Below are 26,558 nucleotides of genomic sequence, written 5' to 3' on the forward strand. Positions count from 1 at the left end.
TAGCGTAGTGCTTCCATCCACATGTCTGTGACAGATGGTGCTTACATGAGCAGGTGGGCTCTACCCCGCTCCATTGACCAGTCGACAGGCAGGTGAGAACATCCTCTCCGACTAGTTGGTATCCGGCTATGCAGGAGAACACAGCGGTGGTGCCCACGGTCGTCTGTGTGGTGTTGGTCAGATTCAGCCGTCCGAACGTCGGAGTGACCAAGCCAGGACACGTGACCAGTGTTGTGTCTGGAAGAAAACCGACATAAGCACGCACATAGCAACCCATGCACAACAACATCAAAAGCTAACCTCCCTCCTGGATTAGGCTCTATGCCTAGGGCACGTCGCTAGAATTTTTTGAATCCATTGAAAAATACATCCTACTTGTAATATAATTCAGTGTGGTTCATTGAAAGACTAATTTAGACCCAAAATGCCCCAGTGGGGCAGTGTTCAAGTGCTGTGGTGCTCAATGGAAAATGCAAGCTTTTAGCGACAGCGATTTGAGAATGTGCCAAGGGTTTCAGTATCACTCGCAGTGCTCATGAAGACATTCTATACATTATCACATTCCACCTGATCTCCTGCTTCTCCTCTATAATCCATAAGTAGGGTGGTGATTGATGTTTAAAAACAATATTCAACTTACCTGGCACACACTCAGTGAATGCATCGCCAGTTGTGCCTGCCGGACAAGCACAGGTGAATGTGCCTGGCAGATTGACACAGTCTGCATTCTGCCCGCACTGCTGAAAGAACCCAGGGGTACTTCCTCCACTGCCAGAAGCCTCACCAGAGCCGGATTGCGACAGACCACTGCCTGATACTGACCCAGAACCAGATTGCGCGAGACCGCTTCCTGACGCTGATCCAGAGCCTGTCACGCTTCCCCGAGCTGATCGTCCACTCAACTCTATGTCATCTATCGAGAGATTGTAGTAAGGGCCACCACCGGAAAAGCTGACAGGCAGCATACATTCATTGATGTCTGAAAACAAAAAGTCATAGGGATTGCAAAAATTGTTCAAGTCATGGAGAAGAGTCCACAAACCTGTCTCAATTTCCTCGATACTGTCAAATTGTGTGTGATTAACTCTTATCTACCACTTTAGTTTAAAAGCATACCTGTACATCTCCCATGCTAAGGGTGAGTTTCCTAACACCATACCTATGCACTCTGGTTCTGCCCCACTCCATGCTCCAGATTCCTGGCACGTCAAGACAGATTCACCGCGGAGTTCAAATCCTGTTGAGCAGTTGAACTCGATGCTGCTATTCACAGCGGCCATATCAGTTGTGCCATTGACTGCTGTAGCGTTGACGAACCCAAAACTTGGTACAGCTAATCCTGGGCAAAACGTGCCTGCAGAACATAAACAAAACACAGACAAGCATTCCATAACCATGGTACTGCACTGTCATCATTGTTAGGTCAGTCGTGTACACAGTGCTGAAGATCTTTGACACATCAGAATTATCACAAGGATGTAAGTCAGTTGGTAGCTGGCCCAGCTTACACCCAGATGATTCAGTTACTTTCGTCTCAATACAGTGCCCAACTGGTATGGGTATACAACAGATATGCAGAGTCCCGATAGCTGGGAACCACTTTGAATCCACCCCAGCCTCTACCCCGGAACCATTCTGCCAAATATAATTGCGCATGCAGCTGCTCTTCAGTGCATCTTTGAACCATGCAGACGCCATCACAGGAATATGTAAGTAGCACAAACTGGTCCTACCAATAATCTGCCCGTGAGTTAGCCCTGCCATCGGTTGGTTGGTTTGAACGCAAGCCATTTATCAAGATCATTATTAGATGTCTGTATCCTGTAATGATGCGACTAACAATAACCTAGGTCTTAGCAATATCCTGGTCAGTTTTCTGGTTTGTTGCTATCAACACTCACTGGTTCGGAAGACTAAACATAAAACATAGGTATGATTGCGCTCACAGGTAAGGTTGTGTTCATAGGCAGTATCCTGTTCATAGGTAGGGTTAAGTCCATAGGTAAGGTCCTGTTCATAGATAGGGTCCCGTTCATAGATAGGGTCCTGTTCATAGATAGGGTCCTGTTCATAGATAGGGTCTTCATAGGCAGGGTCGTGTTTATTGGTTAGGTTGTGTTTATAGGTAAAGTTCTGTTCAAGGAACTTACGTCTGCAAATTTGGCCATCACCCATGAATCCCGGAAGGCATTCACAGCGAAATGATCCTATGACGTTGATACAGACTGCAGCTCTAGCACACGGCATTTCCACCACATCCACATCCTCATCCTCGCCGCTGACACCCGAGCCACCTGAACCTGTCGAACTTGATGCTGATCCGCTTGCAGAAAATTCTTGAAGTCCCGAACCTGACACCATGGTGGACTGATCGTCTGAGCTTTCTGATAGTCCCACTGCACTCCCTGAGCCACTTGATGTTGATTGTACTCCTGAGGTGCCACCTGAGCCTGATGTGCTGGCAGAGACACCACTGATAGTGTCATCTTCACCCGGGCCAGAACTGGCTGAGCCAGATCCACTATCTGGTATGCCTGATGCCCTGGCTGGGAACGATGAGCCACTTTCACTGCCAATGCCGCCGGACCCACTTAGCGAGCTGTTGAAGAACGACATCGCTGATGACATCATGGGTTGACGAGGCAGAACATCACACTCATCAATATCTGCACAGAGCACAGTCAGTCGTGACAAGCCTTATAATCATGAAGTTTTCGCATCGTGCCATCACCAATTGGAAATTCCACCTTCGGCTCGATCCTATCACCAAAATTGAATACACAGTACAAATTGCATGAACAACACTAAAATCCCACAGGCAATTCAATGACAACTGCCCTGAATGGTTGGAACGTACCCAAACAAATCGGCTCGTCGTTGCTCCAGTTTCCAGACAGCTCGCATGTCAGCAGATCAGCGCCTTGCAGTCGAAACCCAACATCGCAGGAGTAGAAGAGCGACGCGCCCGGAAAGCGACCTCCCTCCCTTGATCGGTTCACTGTGCCATTCGCTATGCTCTCGAGTAGTGGACACGGAGCTCCTGCAGATTGAAGACGAGCAGAACACCATAGCTATGACACACTGATACTAAATTATTTATACTTAAGGATTCCCCAAAGGCTAAATGCCTACCTGGTGGGTATCCAGGATCAAGGAGTTAAATGAACATTTACTACAGTGCGAACTTAGAAGTTGCGACTTCGGCGGTCATAGTCATGAAGTTGATTGTTCGGCAAGAAGCGTGTGTTCCTAGTTGGAACAATCAACTTCATTTACTACAGTGGTGGAAAATAAAATGTATAAACATTTTGACACGGTATCGTGAATTTAACAAGACTTGTGCATTCAAACACACAGATGTGCAACCAGCTCTCTGGGGAATCCATCCGATAATGGGTTTGCTCCACACAGACCCCCAGCTACTGGTCATCGGATCTTTCTGCCTGTGGCAATGTCAGATTTCTCTACATAATCGCACAGTGCTGCACAGAATGCTGCATCATTTTACTTACTTATACACTGGAAGCCATCACCAACAAATCCCTCTTGGCATTCACAGATGAACGATCCAGGTAGATTAGTACACACCGCCAGCATAGAGCATGGTGTTGTGAACGGAATCGGTGGCTGATCTGTTGGTGCTTGCGGTGATGGTCCAGAGGTGACGCCATTACCAGAGTTTCCAGAACTGCCACTGCCTGAGGCAGTGCCACTACCAGAGATTGCAGATGCAGACTGCTCATCACCGCTACCAGATAGAGGAATGCCAGACAGGAGTACATCACCACTTGCAGAAGCGCTACCTGAGCCTGATAGTCCCGCCGAGCCGATATCACCACTGACACTGCTCCCGGACTGGGCCTCGCCTGAAGAACTGTCTCCTGAGCTGAAATCAAAGCCAGATCCACTCACTGAGGTAGAAGAATCAACCGAGCCTGAAATCATATCCGCAGAACCAAGTTGGACAGAGTCATCTGAAGATCCAGAAAATCCTGGCATGCCGGATTGGCCCAAGCTGCCAGAACTGCCACCACTGTTAGATATGCCTGAGCGTTCTGAACTACCAGGGAGTATAGCATCAAAACTTGCGTCCAAATCACCAGACATAACTGTGTCAGCACTGTCGCCTGAAGGAAGGTCCCCGCTAACCTCAATGTCAGATCCAGAGGAACTGCCAGATATTTCAACACGATCAACTGAGTCTGCGGATGCACTTGAACTATCGGGTAGACCACTTCCAGCACCAGACATAACTGTGCCAGCACTGTCACCAGAAGGAAGATCCCCGCTAACCTCCATGGCAGATCCAGGGGAGCTACCAGATATTTCGACACGGTCAACTGAATCTGCGGATGCACTTGCACTTGAACTATCGGGTAAACCACTTCCACCACCATCAGTTGCTGATGCTTCTTGTCCACTGCTCATAGCTTCTTGCCCGGAGCCCGAAAAAGGAGTGGATCCAGATATGCTATCAAAAGCGGAGACAGATCTTCTTCTTCTTCTATTCGCGTTTCCATCGGTGATCGATCCTTCTTCCGATTGCGTTGTTGCCGGGGAATTAGTACTGAACAAGGTGTTACTGATCATTGTGGTGATTGTTGAAAACATGCCACTGCTAGTCCCGGTAGAAGACCCGAAGCCAGACCGTAGATTTCCAGAGGTGCCAGAGAGAGAATCGGCATCATCCACATCATCTTCTACTGATCCAGAACTAGACGTATCACCTCCACTGGAAGACAAATCAAGTGGAGAATCGCCAGAATTTGTCCGTGTAGATCCTGATGCAGAACCACCAGATAGGAGCAAATCAGAACTAGGATCCTTTGCTGCTGATGCTGATCCTGGATCACCAATCACCCCTCCTGATCCAGCCTGGAGCTGCATTGCACCAGATCCAGACTCCAAACCAGATAAACCGGACAGACCTCCAGATATCGAGTCAGCTCCCGATTCCACAGGTTGGGCTGCTGGTGGCAATGTTCTATCTGTTGCAGGATCTCCACTACCAGAGCTCCCTTCTGATACCGAGGCAGAGCCACTCAGATTGGGTTCATCAGCCGCCATGCCACCCAAGCCAGGGCCAGAACCAGACAGATCGCCATTTCCAGAAACACTTCCCATGGCAATCGTAGATCCAGATCCACTGAATGGTATATCAGTTACTGTGGGTCCGGGTGCAGATCCAGTCCCGGAGCCTTCACCGGATGCATCGCTGCTTCCTGAAGAGCTACTGGAAACACTGATCTCTCCACTTGCAGATCCAGACCCTCTGAGCGGTATATCAGTTGCTGTTGGGCCTGGTGAAGGACTCAGTGACGGTAGTGGCCCAAGAGTTGTACTACCGGAAGATCCAATCCCAGAGCCTTCCCCGGACATATCGCCGCTTCCTGAAGCATTACCCGACACACTGACCTCGCCACTTGCGGATCCAGACCCGCTTGCTGGTAACTCAGTCGCTGCGGATCCAGTGGTGGGACTAGATGTAACGGCCATGGTTGGGAAGACCAGCATCATACACTCGTTGATATCTGCAGTGCAAAATGACATAGCCCAACGAACACAAAAATAATTTACACTTATTATTCAGTCTGTCGGAGGTGAAACGGGAAAAAGTCAGAAGAAAAAGTTACTCCCTTGAGCAGTCAAATGATGTTCAAAATTGATGTTCAGTTCAATAGCAGACATAAGCTGCAAACAATTATCTATATTGTTTCCCTCTCCCCAGTATGTGCTGTTTCATTCTTGCTGAAGCCTAGTAACTGGACGCTATGATGTTGTCTGGTCAGGTTTTCTTGATCAAGGGCTTATATGAAATGCTAGAGTGAGGTTTCCAGGGCCATATTTCCTGTTGACATTGTCATGTTGTTCTGAACAAGCTACAATGGAAGGAAAGGTGAAGGTTTTATAATAGCCTGAACAAAAACTATTTTGTCTGGGGTCAAATGGCCAGCTTGCTGTTCCAAGGAGATAACAGCTTCTCTTGAACAACACTTTAGAGATAAATATGCCATGTAAAGTTCATTCGCCGTCCGTAGAGGGCTCAATTTGCCAAAAGGAAAAAAAGCGGAGTACACAGACAGAAGAACGAGCAGTTGTTTTTCGTAACTCTCCGAATCGATCATCTATTTTTGTGCGATGATCGATTCAGGTTCGTGAAACTCAGAGTTACGAAAACAATTGCTCGTTCTTCTGTCTGTGTAGAGATAATATTATATTTTGTGATCTGGAGTATGGTAAATGCCTCTGATTGATAAATTTCTCCTCCGTAGTCAGAGTGCAGCAGACATCCAGCACTGCCCTAGCTCTCCTGCGCTTCTGCTTCTCTTCTATTTATAATTCCCCCTTCATTTTTCTCTTTCTCCCGTCTATTAGTATTACCGCCATTGCTCGCTATCGCCCACATCAATTTTTCACTGGCTAGTGCCACGTGATTGTGAATTTAAAAATAAATCATACCATCACAAAAGTTGAATCCATCTCCACTGAAGCCCTGGAAACACTGGCAAAGGAAAGACCCTGGGACATTGGTGCACACAGCGTTCGGATGACATGCCGATGAGCGGTTAAACAATGGCCGCGGCTCGTACGGCAGCGCCAAGCCCGTTGCAGTCAGGTTGTACTCGAATGACCGTTCCATGCATTCATCAATATCTGCGTAAGAGAAAAGCAAATTGGATTGAGCTGGGGCGCGAGTTGAGGCATAGGTGGGAGTACAGGAAAGGCAACTCTATAAACAGGAGCGTCATGCAAGGAATCAGCTAGCATTCTCCACATCCATTGAAGTGCCTCTGAAACTTAGTGAAAGGGCTTGAAACTGAGGATGTCAGAAATCGACAAAATTATATGACTCCCGGGTAAATCCCTGGATCTAATGACCATGGCAACGCACAGTAAATGGCGGATTGGTCCCTCGTGCCACATGCAGATATGACTATTCTCTGTACCAGAAGTGGGTCCCCATCTGGGAGGTTCCATTCCAGCCTCTGTAAGCAGATGCGTCTCCCTACAGTCACGGATGAAAACTATGCAAAAGTGTATGGATACATACAAGTATTGTACTTCCCTAGAGGATCCAAAGATCAACTTTGTCGTGATTTCGGCCTGGCTGTGACTTGCCATTTTCTTCACACTTTTAAAATTGTGTTGATATAGCCTTCACCCCCCCCCCCCCCCCCCCCCCCAACTAGAATCCATAATAGCAAGACACGACACGAAACAGTCATTTAACACCATAGTCTAGCAATGTGAATCAATTTTACTACTTGTAATCCAAGAGAACAGCCCCTTCCCCTTTGAACACCGTTCAAAGGGGAAGGAGGCCGATTCACCTAAATCTTGAACACCACTGAATTCCAGAATTTGGGGAGGGAGTGCAGTTGACACGTGTATGTTCTTCATGAAGCAGAGAAAGCAAACACTTACCCACACACTGTGGCGGATCGCTGCTCCAGTTGCCGGAGAGTTCGCATGTCAAGAGCTCAGCTCCCATCAGACGATAGCCAGAATTGCACATGTAGGATAGGGTGGCATTAACGAAACGACCTCCTTCCCTTGACCTGTTTACTGCACCATTCTCGAGCTCGGACAGAATAGGACACCGTGCCCCTAGGAAAACAAAAAACGAAGATCGCATTGATCTGCAGTGAAGGATGATATATAATATTATACAAGAGTCTAAGAACGTGACCGAGTATGGTCACTGCAGATCTTCCCTCCAATGTACTGCTTTTATGCCCCTAGAAACACAAAAGAAAAATATGAAAATTCACTTGCATTGATCAGCATTGAAAGAAATCTATCCCTCATCCACGAAACTATTACATTCCACTTACTGATACACTGGAATCCATCACCGACAAATCCCTCTTGGCATTCACAGATGAACGATCCAGGTAGATTAGTACACACTGCCAGCATAGAACATGGTGTTGTAAACGGAATCGGTGGCTGATCTGTAGGGAGGGCTGGATCCTCGGTTGAAATCCCAGAACCGCTTCCGGATATATCTGAGCCACTACCGGATGCGAACATCGTAGAACCGGATGAACTAGTACCCGAGGAGGAGGAAACGCCACTGTCACTTCCGGAGATGGCACCGCTGCCAGACTGTCCACCATCACCGCTTGTCATGGGAACAGATGTGGAGAAACCGTCATCGTTCATGTCACCACTTTCCCCGCCGCCACCTGACATTGATACACCTGATTGTACATCTCCGCTGCCTGAGCCTAGGCCGGACATGGCAGTGCCAGAACTAACACTGCTACTACTACCGGAGGCCGATTCACCTAAATCTTGAACACCACTGAAAGTTCCACTGCCAGATGCTGAGGAGCCAGGACTAGCAGCACTGTTTTCAGCAGATTCATCTCCATCGCCAGACAAGGAAGTGGATCCAGATACCAATGATTCATCGCTAGAGCTGCCACTGGAGCTTTTGAACCGTGCACCAGAGCCAGACATAACAATATCAGAGTCAGGTGTACTATCGGAGAGCTGAACATCGAAGTCGTCAGCACCATCTGAAGCTGAAGTGTCATCTGGAGACTGATGACTCTGCCCATCACCGGACAACGGCCCTAGCGATGATCCCATGCCAGACAAATCAATGTCATCCGAATCTGCAGTGCTGGAATCTGCTACAGTGGACCCCGAGGAATCGTTTTGTTCTTGTCCAGTCATTCCACTGGCAGAAGACCCACTGCCACTCAGCAAGGTGTCAAACTCTGGGCTGGAGCGATTATCTCCCATAGATGAGGAATCGGTTGGCGTTGACGCTGCATCCGTACTCCACAATGTATTGGCGATTACGCTTGTAAACGCTGAAAAGAAGCCGCTTACACTAGCTTCCCCGCCATTGCTGGCGCCTCCATTGTCACTGGGGTCTGCGGTACTAGGCACTGAGCTAGTGTCATCAGTATCACCAACACTGTCATTACTTGCTGGGCTGGACTGCATTTCTCCGGAGCCAGAGCCAGAGCCAAGCGGCACAGGTGGACCACTTGGATCAGAGCTTGTTACTTCAGTCGGACTGCCAGTAGCAGTAGGCATGGCGGGTGTTGGAGTTGCCAGAACACTAGTGCGCACGGTCGGGGCAAGAATGGTACTGGTGGGTATATCCAATGAAACCGGGATGGCAGTGACCGTGGCTACGGTCGGTGTGGGTGTTAGCATGACACTAGGAGCTATAGCGGTGGGTGTTGGTGTTGTGCCTACTGTGGGATTCAAGGATGGAGCTGAAATGCCCGCTGTTGGAGTTGATGCCCGTGTTGCTGTGACTTCTGGTGCCAGTAGAGTTTGTGTTGGGGTGCTCATGACTGTTTGGCTGCCTGTGGGGATGAGGACAGCTTCAGAGACTATACTGGGGAACACTCTAGTCAAAGACGATCCAACATCGGAGCTAGGAGAATCAGATGGCCTGGAGCCAACGGATCTCACACTTCCCATGTCATCACCTGAGCCAGAGCCACTGAAGATGTCAGCTGAGGCACTTCCACTGCCACTCACGATGACCGTGGTTGATGTTGGGGTGAAAGACGAACCAACACCGGAGCTAGGGGAGTCAGACGGCCTGGCAGCAACGGAGGTATCAACGGAACCTACACTACTCATGTCATCACCTGAGCCACTGAAGATGTCAGCTGAGGCACTTCCACTGCCACTCAAGACAACCATAGTTGGTGCAGGGGTGGGTGAATTCGGAATTGATGTTGGCCGTGTTGTCGAGACAAAGTCAGTAGCAGGTACAGTTGGGAAGATCAGCATCATACATTCATTGATGTCTGGAAGAAAAGGACAAGAAAAGCCAATAACTAAACAAGAATGCTGTATGTCTTCACAACACTTAAATTAAATTATAATATATATTGCAAAAACTGTCATTGATCTACTGACAAACGGGTAGAATGCAATGCACATGATCCATCATCATTTGTCAAAACCAAAGCCACTGAACATAGGTGCGAGCTTGTTTGGCAGGATAATGACGATGGGTGTGGCTGGTCCCCCATCCAGGAAAGGGGGTACATGGCCGCATATGTGTAGAATGACTGGTGCATGTCATTCATGGTCACTATGTGCATGCTGAACGTAGGTCGAAATATTTAGGGGGGGGGGGGGGGGGTGCACGGTCCCTCCTTGCCCCACGCGGGTTACATGCCTGAATGACCTACCATCACAAGTGTTGACTCCATCGCCGCTGAAACCAGCCAAACACTGACAGGAAAACGATCCTGGTGTGTTTATGCAGCGAGCATCCGGGTGGCATGGCGACGTGCGATTGACCAATGGCTGCGGGTCATAGAGCTGCTCTAGACTTGTGGTCAGGTTAGGACTGAACCCAATTTCCGAGCATTCATCAATATCTGAACACACACAAGGCAAACACAGCAGGCATTGGACTGCGCCGAAGGAGAATGGTATGGTATCCTTTGTTGTTCGAATATATGATATTATACAATACATGCTGCTTGCATGCTTGTTTCAAGAAAATCAGAATGTCTTTCCGTGCTCATCTCACATTGAAATCCTGGAACTCGTAATTACGAAGTAATATTGGGTCAACTTGAACACACAGATTATTGCGTATCAAGTTATCTCTTCTTTGGCAGTGTATGTGTGTTGTAAGGACCAACATCTAACTGCGCAAGTTACAGACAAATGAAAATGTTTGCCAGCTTACCAGAGACCGTAATCACCCACACTTGACTAACTTGCAGGCATATTCGTAGGATCCAAATTTTCAATTTCGATATGGCAGGATGTCCGTAAGTGTTCAAAGTATGGAAATTTTGAATCATGAATCAGTTCCTTAGTGTAGCATAAGCTTGGACTCAGGCTAGTGGCATGGACTTCTACCCAGCCGAACGCCAAGCAGGTATGTAATATGCTGCCCTATCGAAGCAGCAACTTTTCTAGTACTTTTCAGAGTTCTATGAATGATGGAATGCTGGTGATTGCCAGTAGGGTCACAATCATTGATATCAATCAGTATGATGGATTCCAAGTACTAGTATCTGGAAGTGATGTGTCACTATATACATGTAAATAGCACTCCATGCACAGGAGACTTCTTCTACTCCAATGAAAAAGGGTAAAAGGTTTCTACCTCAGTCCCGTGATCAGAAGTGCAAGTGCAACACACACACACACACACACACACACACACACACACACACACACACACACACACACACACACACACACACACACACACATTCTCTCTCTCTCTCTCACTCACTCACTCACTCTCTCTCTCTCTCTCTCTCTCTCTCTCTCAGACTCACCAGTACAGTGGAGTACACCATCACCGGTATACCCACTCAAGCAACGGCATTCAGGTGCGCTCATGCCCGCACGAGCGCAGTATGCCGCGGCATGGCACTGCCGGTCTCCGCAAGTCCCTGCAGGCATGGAGAGGGGAGAGACGGAAGTTGGAAAATCAGACAAGCAAGTTGGCACTGTGTATTCCATTGGGCCCACCCTTCAGTGTAGGATACTAGTACACGCATGCTGAAAACAAAGGCATTGCTGAGAAACTAGTAGTCATGGTGATCAAACAATGTCGATAATTGCATTGTGCAATGACGTAGCTTGTTCGCCATGTTAAATCTGGCAAAAAGCCTGTCGTATGGGTTCCAAGTTTACGATGTACTGTACAAACTGATGTCTAAACTAGTGGTGGCGTTTGATCTTCCGTACTCTCCCTCCCCTCAACCCCCCCCCCCCTCCCCCCTTGTCCCAAACGTTTCTTCAGTGTATCCTCTTATTCGTGGAGTGAGCTGGACAATATTATGTAAGTGTTGGTTTGGTAGAATGGCACACCACACACCGAGAAAGTAAAGCAGCCCACCAAAGAGACGTGCAAGCAAAGTATGATCGTGGTTCTGCTTCTGAAGTCCGAAAATAGATCATACATGTACATGATTGTACATTATTCATGTACCGGTTCTACATGTAGTAGTACTAGCATCTCGTTGTCCCAGAAACTCGAAGGGCCAGGTGTGATCCCGGCTAGTACAGTGTCCTTGCATTCCATCCATATCATATACGGAAAATGGTAAAACAAATCACACTTGAGAAAACAAAGCGCGTACAATACCAATGGGTCACTTACGGGCCAAGTGGACGGACAAGAGCCTTCTGAACCAGATGGCAAGGCATCATCAAAGCTCGCATGGCACAAGCATAAATCTACCTCCAGACCACTTTCCTCGCATATGGTGTGACATCCCATTCTTCAAATGTCGGCGACGGAAACTGTCAACTATTTCAGTATTTGATGGAGCTGGAGGTGCAATGTAGGTTCCCCATGCATTGTGGTGCTCTGTAGCTAGCTGGCGAACGTAGCGCGGCACTGAGTCATCATGGTAATCCTGGATACTAATAATTATTACCGAGCGATACCGGACATTCAGGAAGACAAGCTCATGTAAATTCAGTGGTAACCACGGCAGATACCGCCCGCATGTCATCCCAGTGCATTGCTATTCTTTTCCGCCAACTCCCCGGAGCCGTGCTCCGCGCGCCACTCGTTCCAAACCAGGCAGGCGAGGAAACGATAAGATCAAGACAGCAGCCACTTGAAAAAAGAAAATATTATAATCAAGTACCATTCTATAAAGTGACATTGCGCTTTTACAAAGTCAGTTCGCTAGCATTAGTAGCAAGCAGCAGCGCAGGCCGTCAGTCTTTGCCTTTGCAATTTATTTGGTCGACGACCAAAACCATGAAAACCTGAAAACTGATCGAAGATGATGACCATGATTGCATGAACATGAAGGCATGATGAGGACCACGTGTGTAGAACGGTGGCGTAGCCGTCAGACGCAGGGTTACGCTTGCAAGCCAAGCTAGCTGCAGGGAGGGCTAGGCTACTACTAGTACTACGGCAGTAGGTCAACGCCTACGCCTCGACATATCGACGGACCGTGCAGTCACCATGGACTGGTCACCTCTCTGATGGGGCCGCGCCGGGGTAGATCTGGCGTTGCCGGGTGTCTTTTGCGCTGTACTGTACTCTGTAGAGTGTAGTGTAGTCTATCTACAGTCACTTTCTTTATCCACTGACGATGTTGTTCAGAACAACGAAACGTCTGGAGAAGTATCGTAAAAATGTCTATCGTTATTAAATGTTATCAAATATACCACTCTTTGGTCTAGAAAGAATACTTTTTGATAGTCAGTAGAACGCCGATCATCCGGACGTATGCGCGTAGTAATACTAATAGTAATACTAATAGCATACAATCATGTAGTAGTACCCAGAACTTCAGGCAGAAGTCAGCTATCCAGATCAACGCTTATCCGGTTGAAGTTTCGGAGCAAATCGAATGTGACTTAGCCCTTCGCAGATTGTGCCCGAAATTTTGGTAGATTCTGCTCGGCAAGAAGTGAACTTGGTAGAACCATAATAAACTTTACGGCAGTCACTTCCTTGCTCCATTTCTTTATCCACATACCAAACATAGGGACCGCCAGATTCTGCTCGAAAAGGTGGCAGATTCTGCTCGAAAAGCAGTGAAATTGGCAGAACCATACAAACCTTATGGCGGGCAATTCCTCGAATTCTGCTCCATTTCATTATCCACATACCAAACATGCATGAAACATACCTGAAAAGTATCAAATTCTGCCGTTGTTTCTGCTGGCATCATCCACCAAGGACTAATGTGACTACGCCGATCATGGTAACACTGATACCAATGGAAGCAACCTCTTTTTCCAAGGTGGCGAGATTTGTGAAGTTACACAAAACCCATAACACAAATGAACTCAAGAAGAATCTTGAAAATCCTTGCAAGATCGATATGACGTAACCTGGCAACGGTCTAGCACAGAAGATTTTTGTCTGTGCACTTGGTTTTGTTTAGCTTCTCAAATGTCACCAAGCTGGAAATCGGTTGATTGTATTTGCCAAGATTGGAAGTCATGATAAAGTTTTTCATGAGCACCTTCAGATCTTCTGATACACTTCCACTTACCTGATGATGATGCAGCGGAATGCACTTGTTCTGAAGTCCAATTCGCTGCAGCCATATACTGCCATCTAAAATCGGGATATGACTGAGAGTCACTGAAATTTGCCCGCAACTCAATCCTCAGGTCGGTGACGAACAGTCCTGGTGAACCCGATCGATTTGAGTTTATGAACCACGTGACCTGGAAAGAAAAACGAAAAGGGAATCACTACGGAATGGGCTTTGTACAGTGATCATGGTGATACTAGTACCATAGTACAATCATAGTCATTGATTACACATGAGGTTTACGGGCTAGTGAAGAGACGTACATGTACATGTACATGTGCAAGTAGAATTAAATTTGTCAGTAATAGTGTCTGATGTCATTGGTGGAGAATGGGTCTGGGGGATATACATGTAGCTTACTGTGGTACCCTTTACTATGATTATTTTAGATCTACCACGTACCACGTACCATGCATGGACCACGTACCACGTACCACGTACCATGGGCAACTGAATATACTTATAGCCTACTAGCAGCACCCCAGGCCAGCGTTGCCTGGCCGAATGTGGCATGCGGGTGAAGCAAGTACATGAACAGCACACTTGCTCAGCACGTGGTGGTGGCCAGACCGCTGAAGTCCTGGTGAGGAAGGTTCTTCATGGTTGGAAGGAGAAGGAGGGACGTCTGTTACGCCTTCGGGAGGCTGGTCAGGGTTGTCCATCACCGGCCTGGTGGCGGATGAAGCGGCTCAAAAATTCATAAACTTACGAACAAAAGTGCGATGCGCTCTTCACTGCAGATCAGATGCAGAGTGCAGTCAGTGCAGATCTTTTGTATCCTTTTGTTGCAGATGTTTCTATTTGCAGAGAACGGTTCACGTGGTCCGCAGCGCTTGTGCGGCTGCTAGTGCTACCTATGGCCTACAGCTCAGTAGGCTAGGTGGCTACATGATTCGCACGCTTCGCGTGCTCAGTGCTTCTGCGCCCGGCTGCTACTGCTACTCGCGACGGAGTCGCGTACTCGTACTGATCGTGTCTGCATGCATAAGCGCTACCGGTAGATCTACCACCACCTAGTACCTACCTACACTGTTCGCACGCTTCGCGTGCTCAGCACTTGGTGGTGGCTACACGATTCGAACGCTTCGCGTGCTCAGTGCAGTGCTTCTGTACTGCTGTGGCTGCTTCCGCTAGGTACACGATTCGCACGCTTCGCGTGCTCAGTGCTTCTGCGGCCGGCCGCTAGCTACATATACACTGTGCTACACTGTTCGCACGCTTCGCGTGCTCAGGGCAGCGTGACACAAACACACACGTCACAGGTGCCTCTTCTTCATAAGGAGCGTGACACACACACACACAGACACACGTCACAGGTGCCTCTCTTTTATAAGTAAAGATATTGGCGCTGAGAAATTTCGGTTCGTTCCTTTCAAGCAAGGCCTGCATTTGAGTAACCATAGCTGCGAAAGGGAGCAATAGATCAGGAGGGACGGGTGCGCATTACATGATCTCAACATGCCTAGGATCTAGGCCATACACCGCGCACAGAGAGAGAGAGAGTAGTGAAGTTTGCAACCATGGGCTTTTACCAGTGTCAAGTTGCTAATGTTAGATTATTGCTATCAGATTCTTGTGTCCTCTTCCTGGCGTAGACGCTACGAATGCCTGGTTTTCACTCACTAGTGCCATGTACAATGTAGCTCCAATCTACTACTGGCCATCACCATCACCATAAAGAAGGGCCTCTTTTACGGGCAATCCAGAGAAAACTGAATAGATTATCATCAATGAATATGTCAATATAGTCGGGAAACCATTGAATTGAGTTAAATTAAGAGTATTATTGTGCCAGACAAATATTGGAAGATTGCTGATATTGTACCAAAAAGATATTGTCTAATATAAGATATTGATCCCACATAATTATTGAAGTGACGTGTGATATTCTGCTCAGGTCAATTCACCATCACCATCACCATCACCATCTGAGTTCTCAATCTACTACTACTAGTACATGTACCATATTCTGAACGGCTTGTGTTGACGAGTGAATGCTTCGTTATGGGTTGTATGCGTTCACACAAGTACGTGATTGTATTATCTTCCAAAAGGGATTTAGCGGATAAACATTTTGTCACAGGTAGCAAGAAGGTTGTCAAATGCATTTCTCAGTCAACTGTCACAGACATTTTCCAAAATCTTTTCGACCCGTTTTTATTCGCGTATACATGGGAATGAAGTAAAATAAATCAGAAGCATCCAATAGATACTGCACAAAGGGGGCGCGTAAAGTAAGGGATAGGCCATCATTGTTACCTGGCATCCGCGCAAAATCATATTATGCACCTTTCTATTGCCATTTATATGGGATAGTTATAACAAAAAATTGGTTTTGACTTCGGCGGTGATTTGTAAAAAGGGTCAAGTCAAGTCGGCGGAATAGCGCAATCTCCAGTGGAGGGAGCAAACCCTTTCTTATAGTTATAAAGCTTTTCTTTATTCGCATACAAGTACATTCACTAAAACAAATGGGTGAAATAGCGTTTTGAAAATGTTTTGACAGCTGGCTGCATGATGCAATTGGCAAACCCGTTGTGGCATAGACTCTACATGTTCTGTACATGGAATTCTGTCGCCATGACTGTTTGTGGAGGGATGAATGATTGGCTGCAGGGGAGCCTCCGAATGCTAAAGGAAATGATTGCTTGTACTGCGATATAGACAATGTGTGCATTGCAGCACTTTTTCTCCACATTTGTCGACTGGGACTGCGCTGAAGCTCCCCCCCCCCCTACACATACACACACACACACACACGCACGCACACACACACACACGCACACACACACACACACACACCGCACCGCTGACACATTCATCACCTGCAATTATTATGTATATGTACTTCCTACTACGGTACATGTACATGTACATCATGTATGCATAAGCACCTAGGCACTGAATCCTCCATTAAATCACATTTTTAGTCTGATGATGGACCAGACCCGAGCACTTGGTGGAGTTTGGTGGAATTTAAATTCGCAATGAAGAGACCGTTCTTTTCAAGTTGAGGCAGTGAGGATGAGTTGCACATGTGTACTCGTACATGGCTGCGCTGACGTTTATGGCCAATTCCAAAGTTGCTCCTGTGTGTGATGTTATCGTCCATGTCCTTGTACACACTGCTGTTCGTGCTACGCTGGGCCAATCCCCTGCTTGTGTTGCAACTTTTTAATTAAGATAACATTCAACAACGACGACAACAACAACAATGGACACAATGTCAAGATAGATTTGGTTTGCGACGGGAGCAAACCATGGCGAAGAGACTCAAGACTCAAGAGAGCAAGGAAGGGAACGCAATCAAAGAAAACGAAAAGGAATTGAAGTGGAAGTGCCCGGTAGGTACAGATGGATACATACACAGCTTTCTTCACACATGCAATGGACTTTGAAGTACATGTATACACGTACGAACCTCGTACATACATGTACATGTACGTGTACATGGCATTGTATATCGCACACCGCCAGGGAATCTAGACGAGGGCAGAGACACAACTCTCCGACGCACATACGTATACATGTACATGTACATGTAGAAGACGCGGATATCTTTTTTAAAGACATTATTTATTAAAAAAGATGCACGTCAATATTTCGAGGGGACAGTGACCACAACAGATGGTACTACAGTGTATATGTATACAGTGTGCATGGCCCATGCCCACGGGTGCTGCATTGTGATTTAGATCGACAATGCATGAAATCGGGGAGCGCCCTTGGATCTCTGGCACTGGTGCGGTATACCGCCCACACAAGTACCGCTAATACAATGAGGTAGATCTACATGTATAATTATGTACTTTCGAGTCTTACAGTGTACTGTGCACTAGTAGTAGTCAGTCAGCGAATGGCTCCGAGAGTGCCAGATGTAATGTTTTCAGCACCTGCATGAGCAGCATGAGGAAGTGCCGGAGACGTGACGGAGCTAATGAAGTACGAAGCTTTGCAAAACCACTTCAAAAGCTGAGCAGAGGCTTGTTCTCCTCAGTCATGTCAGCCTGGGCTGCTCCTAGCTCTAGACATTACCGTAGTACAAGTACAAACCGCCCGCCATGATTGAGCAATCGGCCCTTCTCTGGAAGAAGGGACACACATTCCTCTGGATCCTTGGCACTGCTTGGCGTGCGGAAATGACCGTGAACACGTTAGCATGTAGCCAGTTGCAATGTCGACTGAGGTCTTTTCAGTGGATTCCCACGGGCGGCAATGTGCAGAAGCATTAATTCGATTCTACTGCTTGAATCCTAGCGAGGCGTCGCTCTTCTCGAACACCCCTGAATCTGGACTTCTGAAGTGGCCATCGGTCCCATCAAATGCCTTTCCTATTGTCTTCTGAGATGTCCTGTCTCGATGCTTCAGTGCAGATGCAGTGCGATCGATGCTTGACGCTTTCCCACATACGGCCAACATACATGTGTATTCAGTAGTTCGGCGGCCACCGAGTCTCACCTCCTCATTTAACCGTGTTTTGGACCAGCCTTATGTGACTTGATGTACCGACACGGGGACAAGTATAGTAATTATTTTCTCCCTTTAGTATGCTGTGGGCTGACGACGAATTATTCTAGGATGCGTTTAGACTGTGGGCCAGAACTGGGGTCTAGAATACTGCACACCTACTATGGTGTGTTGAATCAAACACACTAACTGGCAGTGACTGATGTCGCAACCCTTTTCGCTTTAGTTTAGTGGATCCATTGCGCTCGATTCATTACTAAGCCAGGCTCTGAACCACTTCCTGTTTTAATGCCACTCGTTCCGACCGTAACCCCCAGTCTAGTTTATTATCCCCTGCTCTTCCCCGACCAAACCGGATGGTGCATTCCAACTGATGATCGAATCAAGCTCAATGGATTATCGCTTTCCGAAACCCTATATTATCATTGGAAGTCCATTGAGTACGTGCTATCATCACCACAACAAAATCCACGATTCACGTGAGACTCGTCTGAAGGCCGAGTTTTCGGCATCCGTAGAAACGCCACCACCCCCAAGGATCAAGGCGTGGATGCAGCTCCTAAAGCGGTTTTTCTGATCTACTCGTCATCGCTATATTCCCAGTCATAGATATTATCGTTGCACCCTACATGATTCTATAAAGGTATCATCGCAAGCACAATTCCAGAGGAGGCATTGTTTCACAGGTAAATATAGAAGAAAAACACATTTCTTATTGGCTCAGTATCCGAGTAAAACTGATGTAGTTCTACGTTCTCGACGTTGGTGACTTCAGTTTGCAGACAATCTCACCCAGAAGTGGGTGTCACCTGATAGGCATTACCAGCGGCGAAGAAGCACACAGACCACGCCTGCATGTTTTTTTGACTTTAAAGTCAAATGTTATTGGCCAATTTTGAAAATTTTCTTTCTTTGTAGTTTCTATGTATCGCCTTTCCATTGGGATATGGCCTCGTATGGGATATCCAGTGACCTCCGAAGATCCAGCTCATCGTTCAGCCTAGAGTGTACCTCATGTCTTCTGGATCTGTGGGTGCGCAAGGTAAACGATGGTTAGAGCCGTCCCTTGCAATATTACATGAACGAGGTACAGGTGGCGCATGAAAATTAAGCGCAGGACCCTTGGCCGTTCTACATTACCACTACCAGTACTACGGACATACCGTCCGCTTAGGTGACAGGCAATGCATACTGCTCTTACTTGAACGTAAAGGGAACTCATCGTCCTGACGTGTGGCATTTAGGAGAACTGTGACAAGGCCACTCAAGGGGGACAGAGATATTTGACTGGAAATCTGAATTTTGCCAAGTAGCTCTTAACAGCTTGTCGATAAGGACTGCTTCTCCCAACCTTCCCTGGCTGTCTCTTTCCGCTTCTGTAACCATCATCACACTACTGATAAGATGCGCCAGTTCACACAGACACCGCTATTAGTAATCTAGCCACAATGTACACCGGGAGATGGTCATTATGTCGATTCTGTGACATCACCCGCATCATCATGATGCGATGTCATCAAGGAAGGATTAGATTTTCGCTTAGTTCCATTGAGGATGGCTTATCAGCGAATAGTGCCTTGCTCATAATACCGGGAGTGTAATACGAGTACATAGTGAAGATTTGTACCCAATGCTGTAGGCAGCAAGCTGTTTCGGCCATGAAGGCCTCATCCGTACAAGCCGAGTTGCCAGCCATGGTGCAAAGGTGGCACCACAGACATTAAGACAACTCGTTGCTCTATCGCCAGAGTGCTCAAGCTACGAAAGATAGCGAGCAATGCGTAATGCGAGTGAAGATTTGTACATGTATATATGTCAAAGTCTGAAGAAAATAATAATTGTGAACGGTCGCTGCTTGGATGACGCAGACACCATAGCTTAGTTGTAGAGCATCGCTGGCCATATCCAAGGGCCCCAAGTTCGAGTCCTAGTGGTGACAGTCAATTGTTTTCAGACTTTTCCCGTTAACAGTTTTGCAGCTTTCCCTCAAACTAATGAATGTACATGTAGCTTCTTATGAACGTTTTCCTCTTCTTTAGTTGTTGTAAAAAGGAGAAGGACAAAATGTTACGTGTTATGACCAACCGTCCACCAACGTAACCAGATCATAATTATGCAGTCAGCGAGTGCGATAAAATGGCACAAACCTGACTGTATTATGATCTGGTTACGTTGGTGGACAGTTAGTCATTACTCGTAACATTTTGTCCTTCTCCTTTTTTACCATAATTAAATTGGCTCACCATCCGAAGTCTTTAGTTGTTGGTGACACAGGAGCAATATTAGAAGGTCATTCCAGTCCCAATTTCCTCCCTTCAAGCCAGGGGAAAGTGAACAACAGCAAATCCCCCTGGGATGAACCCCAGAACTAAGACCATATCACCACGGAACAACTCACTAACCCCGAGCTAACATGTTACAAGCAGCAGAGACAAACCTTTCGGGTCGGTGATATTCTGAACGGCTTGTGTTGGAGAGTGAATGTTTCGTTATGATCGATCCAGGCTCCGGGAATGGCAACAAACGTGTCATTCCCTGCCGAAATGGATGTAGATGCTTCACTCACACCATCCGTGTACCATGTTCGCCCATAGTCATTTGAGTAGAACATAGTGGCACTCATCGGTGGTATATGGTAGAATAATATACTGCTGCGAAGTGAATGCGTTCTTGCTGTGATCCGTCTTTGCAGCATGGCACTGTCATTTCCCGGATGAGACAGCCACACTCCGCCCAGAGCATCCTGGCTTCCGACCAGCGGAAACAGGTGACGAGGGCTGAATGTGGAAGCATCGCATTTCCAGCATGCCGTCTCGTTACTATCGTGCAGCGTGCAGACAATACTTCCATTTTTGCACACAGACGACACTGAGTATCCACTGGACATCGTCTGCTCGTACTTGACATCTTCCATTGCAAGTTGACTTGCAGTCGCCGCTCCGAGTCGCCATAGCGAAATCAAAGAGCAGAAAATCCACCATAGGACTTTGGCAAAGCGGCGAGCCGGCCCTACGCCTGGGCCGTAATTAGTATTGACCATACGATGGCGTTCTGCCTTCGTCATCTCCTCAGACAGATCCATGCGTCCTCTATAGCATCCATGACACACCTCCGTCGTGGCGACAAAATCCTCGCCAGTGACAGCTCGCCAAGAGACAAGAAAATCTTGTTCTACTCCACGCAATACAAGGTATCACAGGAGGAAGCCTGTCATGCAGTGGAGTCCTCCTCTTTCCAGACACATTGAAGGAACACTACCTGTACCTGTACGAAAAACACAGAATGTGAGGCAGTGCGCTTGGTACCAAGACTGGCAAGAGAATCTGGGAAATATCCCCCCACCCGGAGTACAATGCATAATGGCATACTACTAGTACATACTCATATATGTAGCATCTCTTGACCATGTTTTGTAGATCTACACTGACCGTGTATGGTGAAGATCCCAGACTGTATAGAACTAGTGCGAGTAGCTTACACCAACCAAAACCATGCTAACGCTTCGTCTGTTCCCTGGGAACATAGATAGCACGCGATGCCTGATGCAATCATGAGCAGGGAGCGTGGCCAAAATGTGACAGCTAGTTGTTGCAGTCCATGATTCAGCCATTGCGCTAGCAGTACTATGTGTGCGTATCATCGAAACCAAAGTGGAAAGTGTGGAGATACGATCCGGTAAGGGCACCTGCTTACACTTCAAGCTCCTTGAAGTAGTCCTCAGTTCTAAGCATTATACACGCCCAGGCTATATTCATGACAGTGAAGCTTAGGCTAGCGCCTATCCGAGTGCATGACTGAGCACACTAGACCAGTCAAAAGTCACACTCGCTATCCAGCACGCCATGCCCATCGACTTAGTGTTGTTTGCCATCATCCGTCGGCTTCTTGTTCGGATGACATGACAACAGCAGTACGGATCAGTACCGATCGGCACCCTTTTAGTTATTCTGGAAACACGTACTCTCAGAATACAAGCCCAGTCTGTGTTCTTCCAATGATCATGCCTTCAAGAATAACATAACTGTGTGACTCCCGGGCGCGCTCTAAGCCGCATACCTAGAATTCCTCACTCCGCTCCTCATGATACATGGTGTTCATGACCATGAGGGTCTTCGATAGTATCCCTAAAGACCTATTAGCCTTCTCATCCTTGATTGTTAAATTCCGAAGACTAGATTCCTCTCTTTGAGCCCACCAGTGTCATGCCTGTAGCATTTTAATCTCTCTTGATTTCTCTCTCCACCTTTCTTCTTTCGATATTCGGAGGCATGAAGGAGGTGCCGATGCCGAGGGTCGGTGCAGCCTGCAGCACCCCATCGCCACCGCGTATCGCTGCCTCGCATTGCAGCTGTATGCTGCAGTCAATGTCTTGCCAGTCTGTTGTCTTTGTCATTTCCTCCTTTTCTACGACAATTGTGCACGGCATGGAGAGTCTAATCCATCTCCAACGCAAATAGTCTCTTTGCAATTTTGGAGGATAGGCTAGGAAAGCAGGTGAAGTTACTTCAATAAGGAAGAGATGAATCATGATCTATGCTGTGGGAAGCCAAAGTGGTGGCGCTCTCAAGTCTAGATTACATAATTATTGAATATGACCGAGGGTGGATCCGGGTTGGCTGGTGTCCTGACTTAGTTGTCGGTAGAAAGGTTGCTTCTTGACCGGATCACCAATGAGCGATGCAAGGTAAGCGATACACTGGCAATGAAGAGTAAGGAAGACATTCTGTCATTCATTCTGTTGCGCATCAGGCCCTCGTGCACTTTACTAGTGTAGTTTGACTATGTACCCTTTATATCTTTACTGTTCTCTTTCAGTGACAAACTTGAGCCATACGTCTACATGTACATATATACTACCATTGGTTTGCGTGTGGCGCCTAGTCAATGCACGGTCCATCATGCCCAATGGCATCTGACAATTTGTACATTAGGTAGCGCCTGGAGAATAGAAGATGGCACAGCTGAGACGCGTTAAACGTGCATTGTATGCTCGTCTCCACTGAACTCATCAGGTGTGTCTTCTTCTTGGATGATGTCTGGTGGTGGCGGTGACGGTCAAGTGGTGTTGTTGACGACGGTGGTGTAGTGGCGGTGATTCTGTTGTTGGTGGTGGTGGCAGTGGTGATGGTGGTGTAGTGGCGGTGATTTTGGTGTTGGTGGTGGCAGTGGTATAGTTGTTGTTGGTGTTGGTGAGAAGGAGAGCAGTGAGCTGTATGTCAGATAATAGCTTTGCACCTTAGAGAGCGTGTTTGGGTGTATGGACAGTCGTTTATATAGCGCCATTTTGTCAGGTTTATCTTTACCCCGATAGAATTGAACCATACATGTGTATACATGTGGTAGTTGTTATAGTATCATTGTTGCAGATGAATAAAAGTCCAGTTAATCTTGTGGCTAGTCACTATGAGAAAAGTCCTCCACCTTTAGCCTATGATGTCGGCACTGGGTGGTTTGGTGTTCCTCCCACGAGGTTATGGCTAATGTAATCTGCTTGCTCATTACAGGCACACCAATAATGTATTCATTCGTGAGTAGCATACCTGCATATAATACCTAATGAAAGGGTGTGTGTTTATCTTGTATTGCATAGGCCCAGCAGAATATCCTGTGCTGCAAATATAATTAAACTGCCGTGCAAATGTTGCACTAGGGTATGGTGTCTGTATGGTACTAGTATACGATTACCTGACTACAAAATATTGTCAGGTAATGGTGGGCAGAAGACACTCCAGCATCTGGCACTGTGGCTCACCCCCCCCCCCCCCACCTATCTCTTGTGATGTCTATAGGGTTGGTTTTCATAGCATTGCATTAGACCTAGACTGAGCGCTGTGTTTGATGTCCAAAGAGGTATTCTCTTCTTTTTCTTTGTGTTTTTCCTTTCTCCCTCTTTCTCTCTCTCTCTCTCTCTCTCTCTCTCTCTCTCTCTCTCTCTCTCTCTCTCTCTCTCTCTCTCTCTATGTCTCTCTCTCTCTCTGATCGTAGCGATTGTGTCATTCGTAAAAATAAAAGCTGCAAATAGTTCGTGCAAGAATGAGGAGCTGGGTGGTCAATCTGTTTCTGTGATGTTTGAGTAGCGGTGTCCTGCAGCAACGTACCCCTTGGAGCACGAATACAGAACCTGTCTACACACAAATGTGAACATGCTGCCAGTGTCTCTTCTCTAGCCTATGGCTGTATATCCAAGTCCAATGTGCTAACATTAAACTAGTATAATGAGTTGTTGGTGGCGGAAACATACCGTAAGACAGGTCGGATATGCATTGTTGCGCTCCGTGCAAAGAGTCTCTTCATGCTGTTATCCCGCGGGGACGCGCAGTAGTTCAGAACATGACATTGTTCAAAGCGACTGTCGGTATATTGTCCCTATATTGGTCTAGAGCTCTGCTTCCCGCAAATATTCTGCTTGAAATATGTCTCCAGTGACTGCTCGTATATTCCCTGACTGGTCATGGCGACATTTTTGGATATCTGGGATGTTTATTCTGGCTCATGTATACAGCTGGATCTAATCTTCAGAAAACCTCTAATGCGTTCTTGACCAGCACTTCCGCATCGACAAAATCCGGTGCTGCCACCGCCATAGCGAGCCTGTGAGGATCCTTAGGCCCTGCCTTGTTTTAGAACGTGAATGATATTTCAAGACCTTCTGGACAGGTCCATGGTTCAATTACCTATTTCCTCGTTCGAGTGCTACACTCCCTCGCCTCGACTTGGCTATTCTTCCCTTCTTCTTTACGTCAACGGTACCTGTCTTTGTGCGAAGCCCCATCGCTATGTTGAGCGCAACTCGAACACTTTAACTTTTTTTATTAAATTCTTTGAACTGATTTCAAAATGATTTGTTGTTCATTTGATCTCATTGCGATCCCGTCGGTCAGTAACCGAATCTCTGGTAATGCCGCTAGCTGTTCGAAGATGGTCTATCTACAAGTACTCGTCCAAACAAACTCACAATAAGTATGTACCCTGTTCCCTTTGCTCCTTTCACTATTTTACTTATTCCTCTCGTGGCGTCTACCGCCATATAATTTTGGCCTTGCCATTCAAATCCGTTCAGTTTGAAGTTCGGGACTTATGGAGAACGCCCACCATGTTATCGTCAAGGTACCAGCCACAGCGGGATGCTACACCGTTGGACACATCGCCCTTAACCGTTTTACTATTTGGTCTGCTCTGTTACAGGATCACGGAGCAAACACAGTACAAATACGTCTCACCAATCGAACGCACTGCTCACACAGATTCTTTAAGACTATTTCCGCATGCCTGTGTTGAGCTCCGCCTAGTTGCGGAATTACGACACTCACCACCTTACAGCTGTACAGTGAACGTGTCGGAACAACAGAAGTGTCCGACGGCTACAAACACATATCGCGCTTCCATGTACTAATCAGGTGACCCACTATATTAGTCTTGTGCTGGATAGAGTCTCACCAGAGAATCATCCGACTCCCTGCTTTTCCTCACCCGGGAACGGAACTGCTGGTAACATTCACTACTCACAACACACACTGTGTCCAATGTCCACCATAGACCTTGTTTTGTGCGTATGTGTGTATATATGTGTATACTTTGAAGTACGCGTGTGCGCGCACACGTAGACCCTGCCCATACCTTCATGTACATGTACAAGTACATGTACATGATAATTTTGTCCACCTCATCAGCGCATGCAAAGTGCCAGTTCAGTACAACTACAAGACTCATAGTCATACAAAGCAGAGTGCTACAAAAAATGGCGAGCAAAGGCAAACAGCGCAAAGCACCATCTTCACACTTTTAATTGCGTCTGCCTTTGCCGACAGAGCATAATAATCATGTACAATGTAGATAATTTCTTCAGTGATCTTCTCGGTACGTACGAAGGCAATTGTTGTTTTAGGGCCGTTCTAATCTGTCCCAATGAACCTAACCTGTACAACCTGTACAACATTTTTAAAAGAGCAGGCAGGCATCGTGGAATGGTCTAAGACCATGATTGAGAAACAGAGGGTACCAGGTTCAAGTCATGCTGGTAATTTTAAGAGGAAGGATGTTTCCAGCAGTGCTGCGACCCAC

The 26,558-nt window shown here is 47.0% G+C and overlaps 1 protein-coding gene across 1 annotated transcript in view; it reads right to left on the minus strand.

The window, feature by feature from the left end:
• LOC135823534 (uncharacterized) overlaps positions 1 to 21,827 on the minus strand; it is a 99,510-nt gene extending 77,683 nt beyond the window's left edge. The window contains exons 1-13 of the mRNA XM_065336378.1: positions 20,935 to 21,827; positions 13,986 to 14,163; positions 11,289 to 11,405; positions 10,176 to 10,367; positions 7,836 to 9,785; positions 7,426 to 7,608; positions 6,460 to 6,654; positions 3,513 to 5,531; positions 2,858 to 3,040; positions 2,151 to 2,666; positions 1,160 to 1,354; positions 641 to 979; positions 46 to 237 (exon numbers count right to left, since the gene is read on the minus strand). Coding sequence (XP_065192450.1) covers positions 46 to 237; positions 641 to 979; positions 1,160 to 1,354; positions 2,151 to 2,666; positions 2,858 to 3,040; positions 3,513 to 5,531; positions 6,460 to 6,654; positions 7,426 to 7,608; positions 7,836 to 9,785; positions 10,176 to 10,367; positions 11,289 to 11,405; positions 13,986 to 14,163; positions 20,935 to 21,579 — 6,904 coding nt within the window. The 5' untranslated portion in view covers positions 21,580 to 21,827. The remainder of the gene's footprint in view (positions 1 to 45; positions 238 to 640; positions 980 to 1,159; positions 1,355 to 2,150; positions 2,667 to 2,857; positions 3,041 to 3,512; positions 5,532 to 6,459; positions 6,655 to 7,425; positions 7,609 to 7,835; positions 9,786 to 10,175; positions 10,368 to 11,288; positions 11,406 to 13,985; positions 14,164 to 20,934) is intronic.
• Between the last annotated feature and the right edge of the window lie 4,731 nt (positions 21,828 to 26,558).

Source organism: Sycon ciliatum, chromosome 8 (assembly GCF_964019385.1).
Source record: "Sycon ciliatum chromosome 8, ocSycCili1.1, whole genome shotgun sequence".
In the NCBI taxonomy this organism is placed as follows: domain Eukaryota; kingdom Metazoa; phylum Porifera; class Calcarea; order Leucosolenida; family Sycettidae; genus Sycon; species Sycon ciliatum.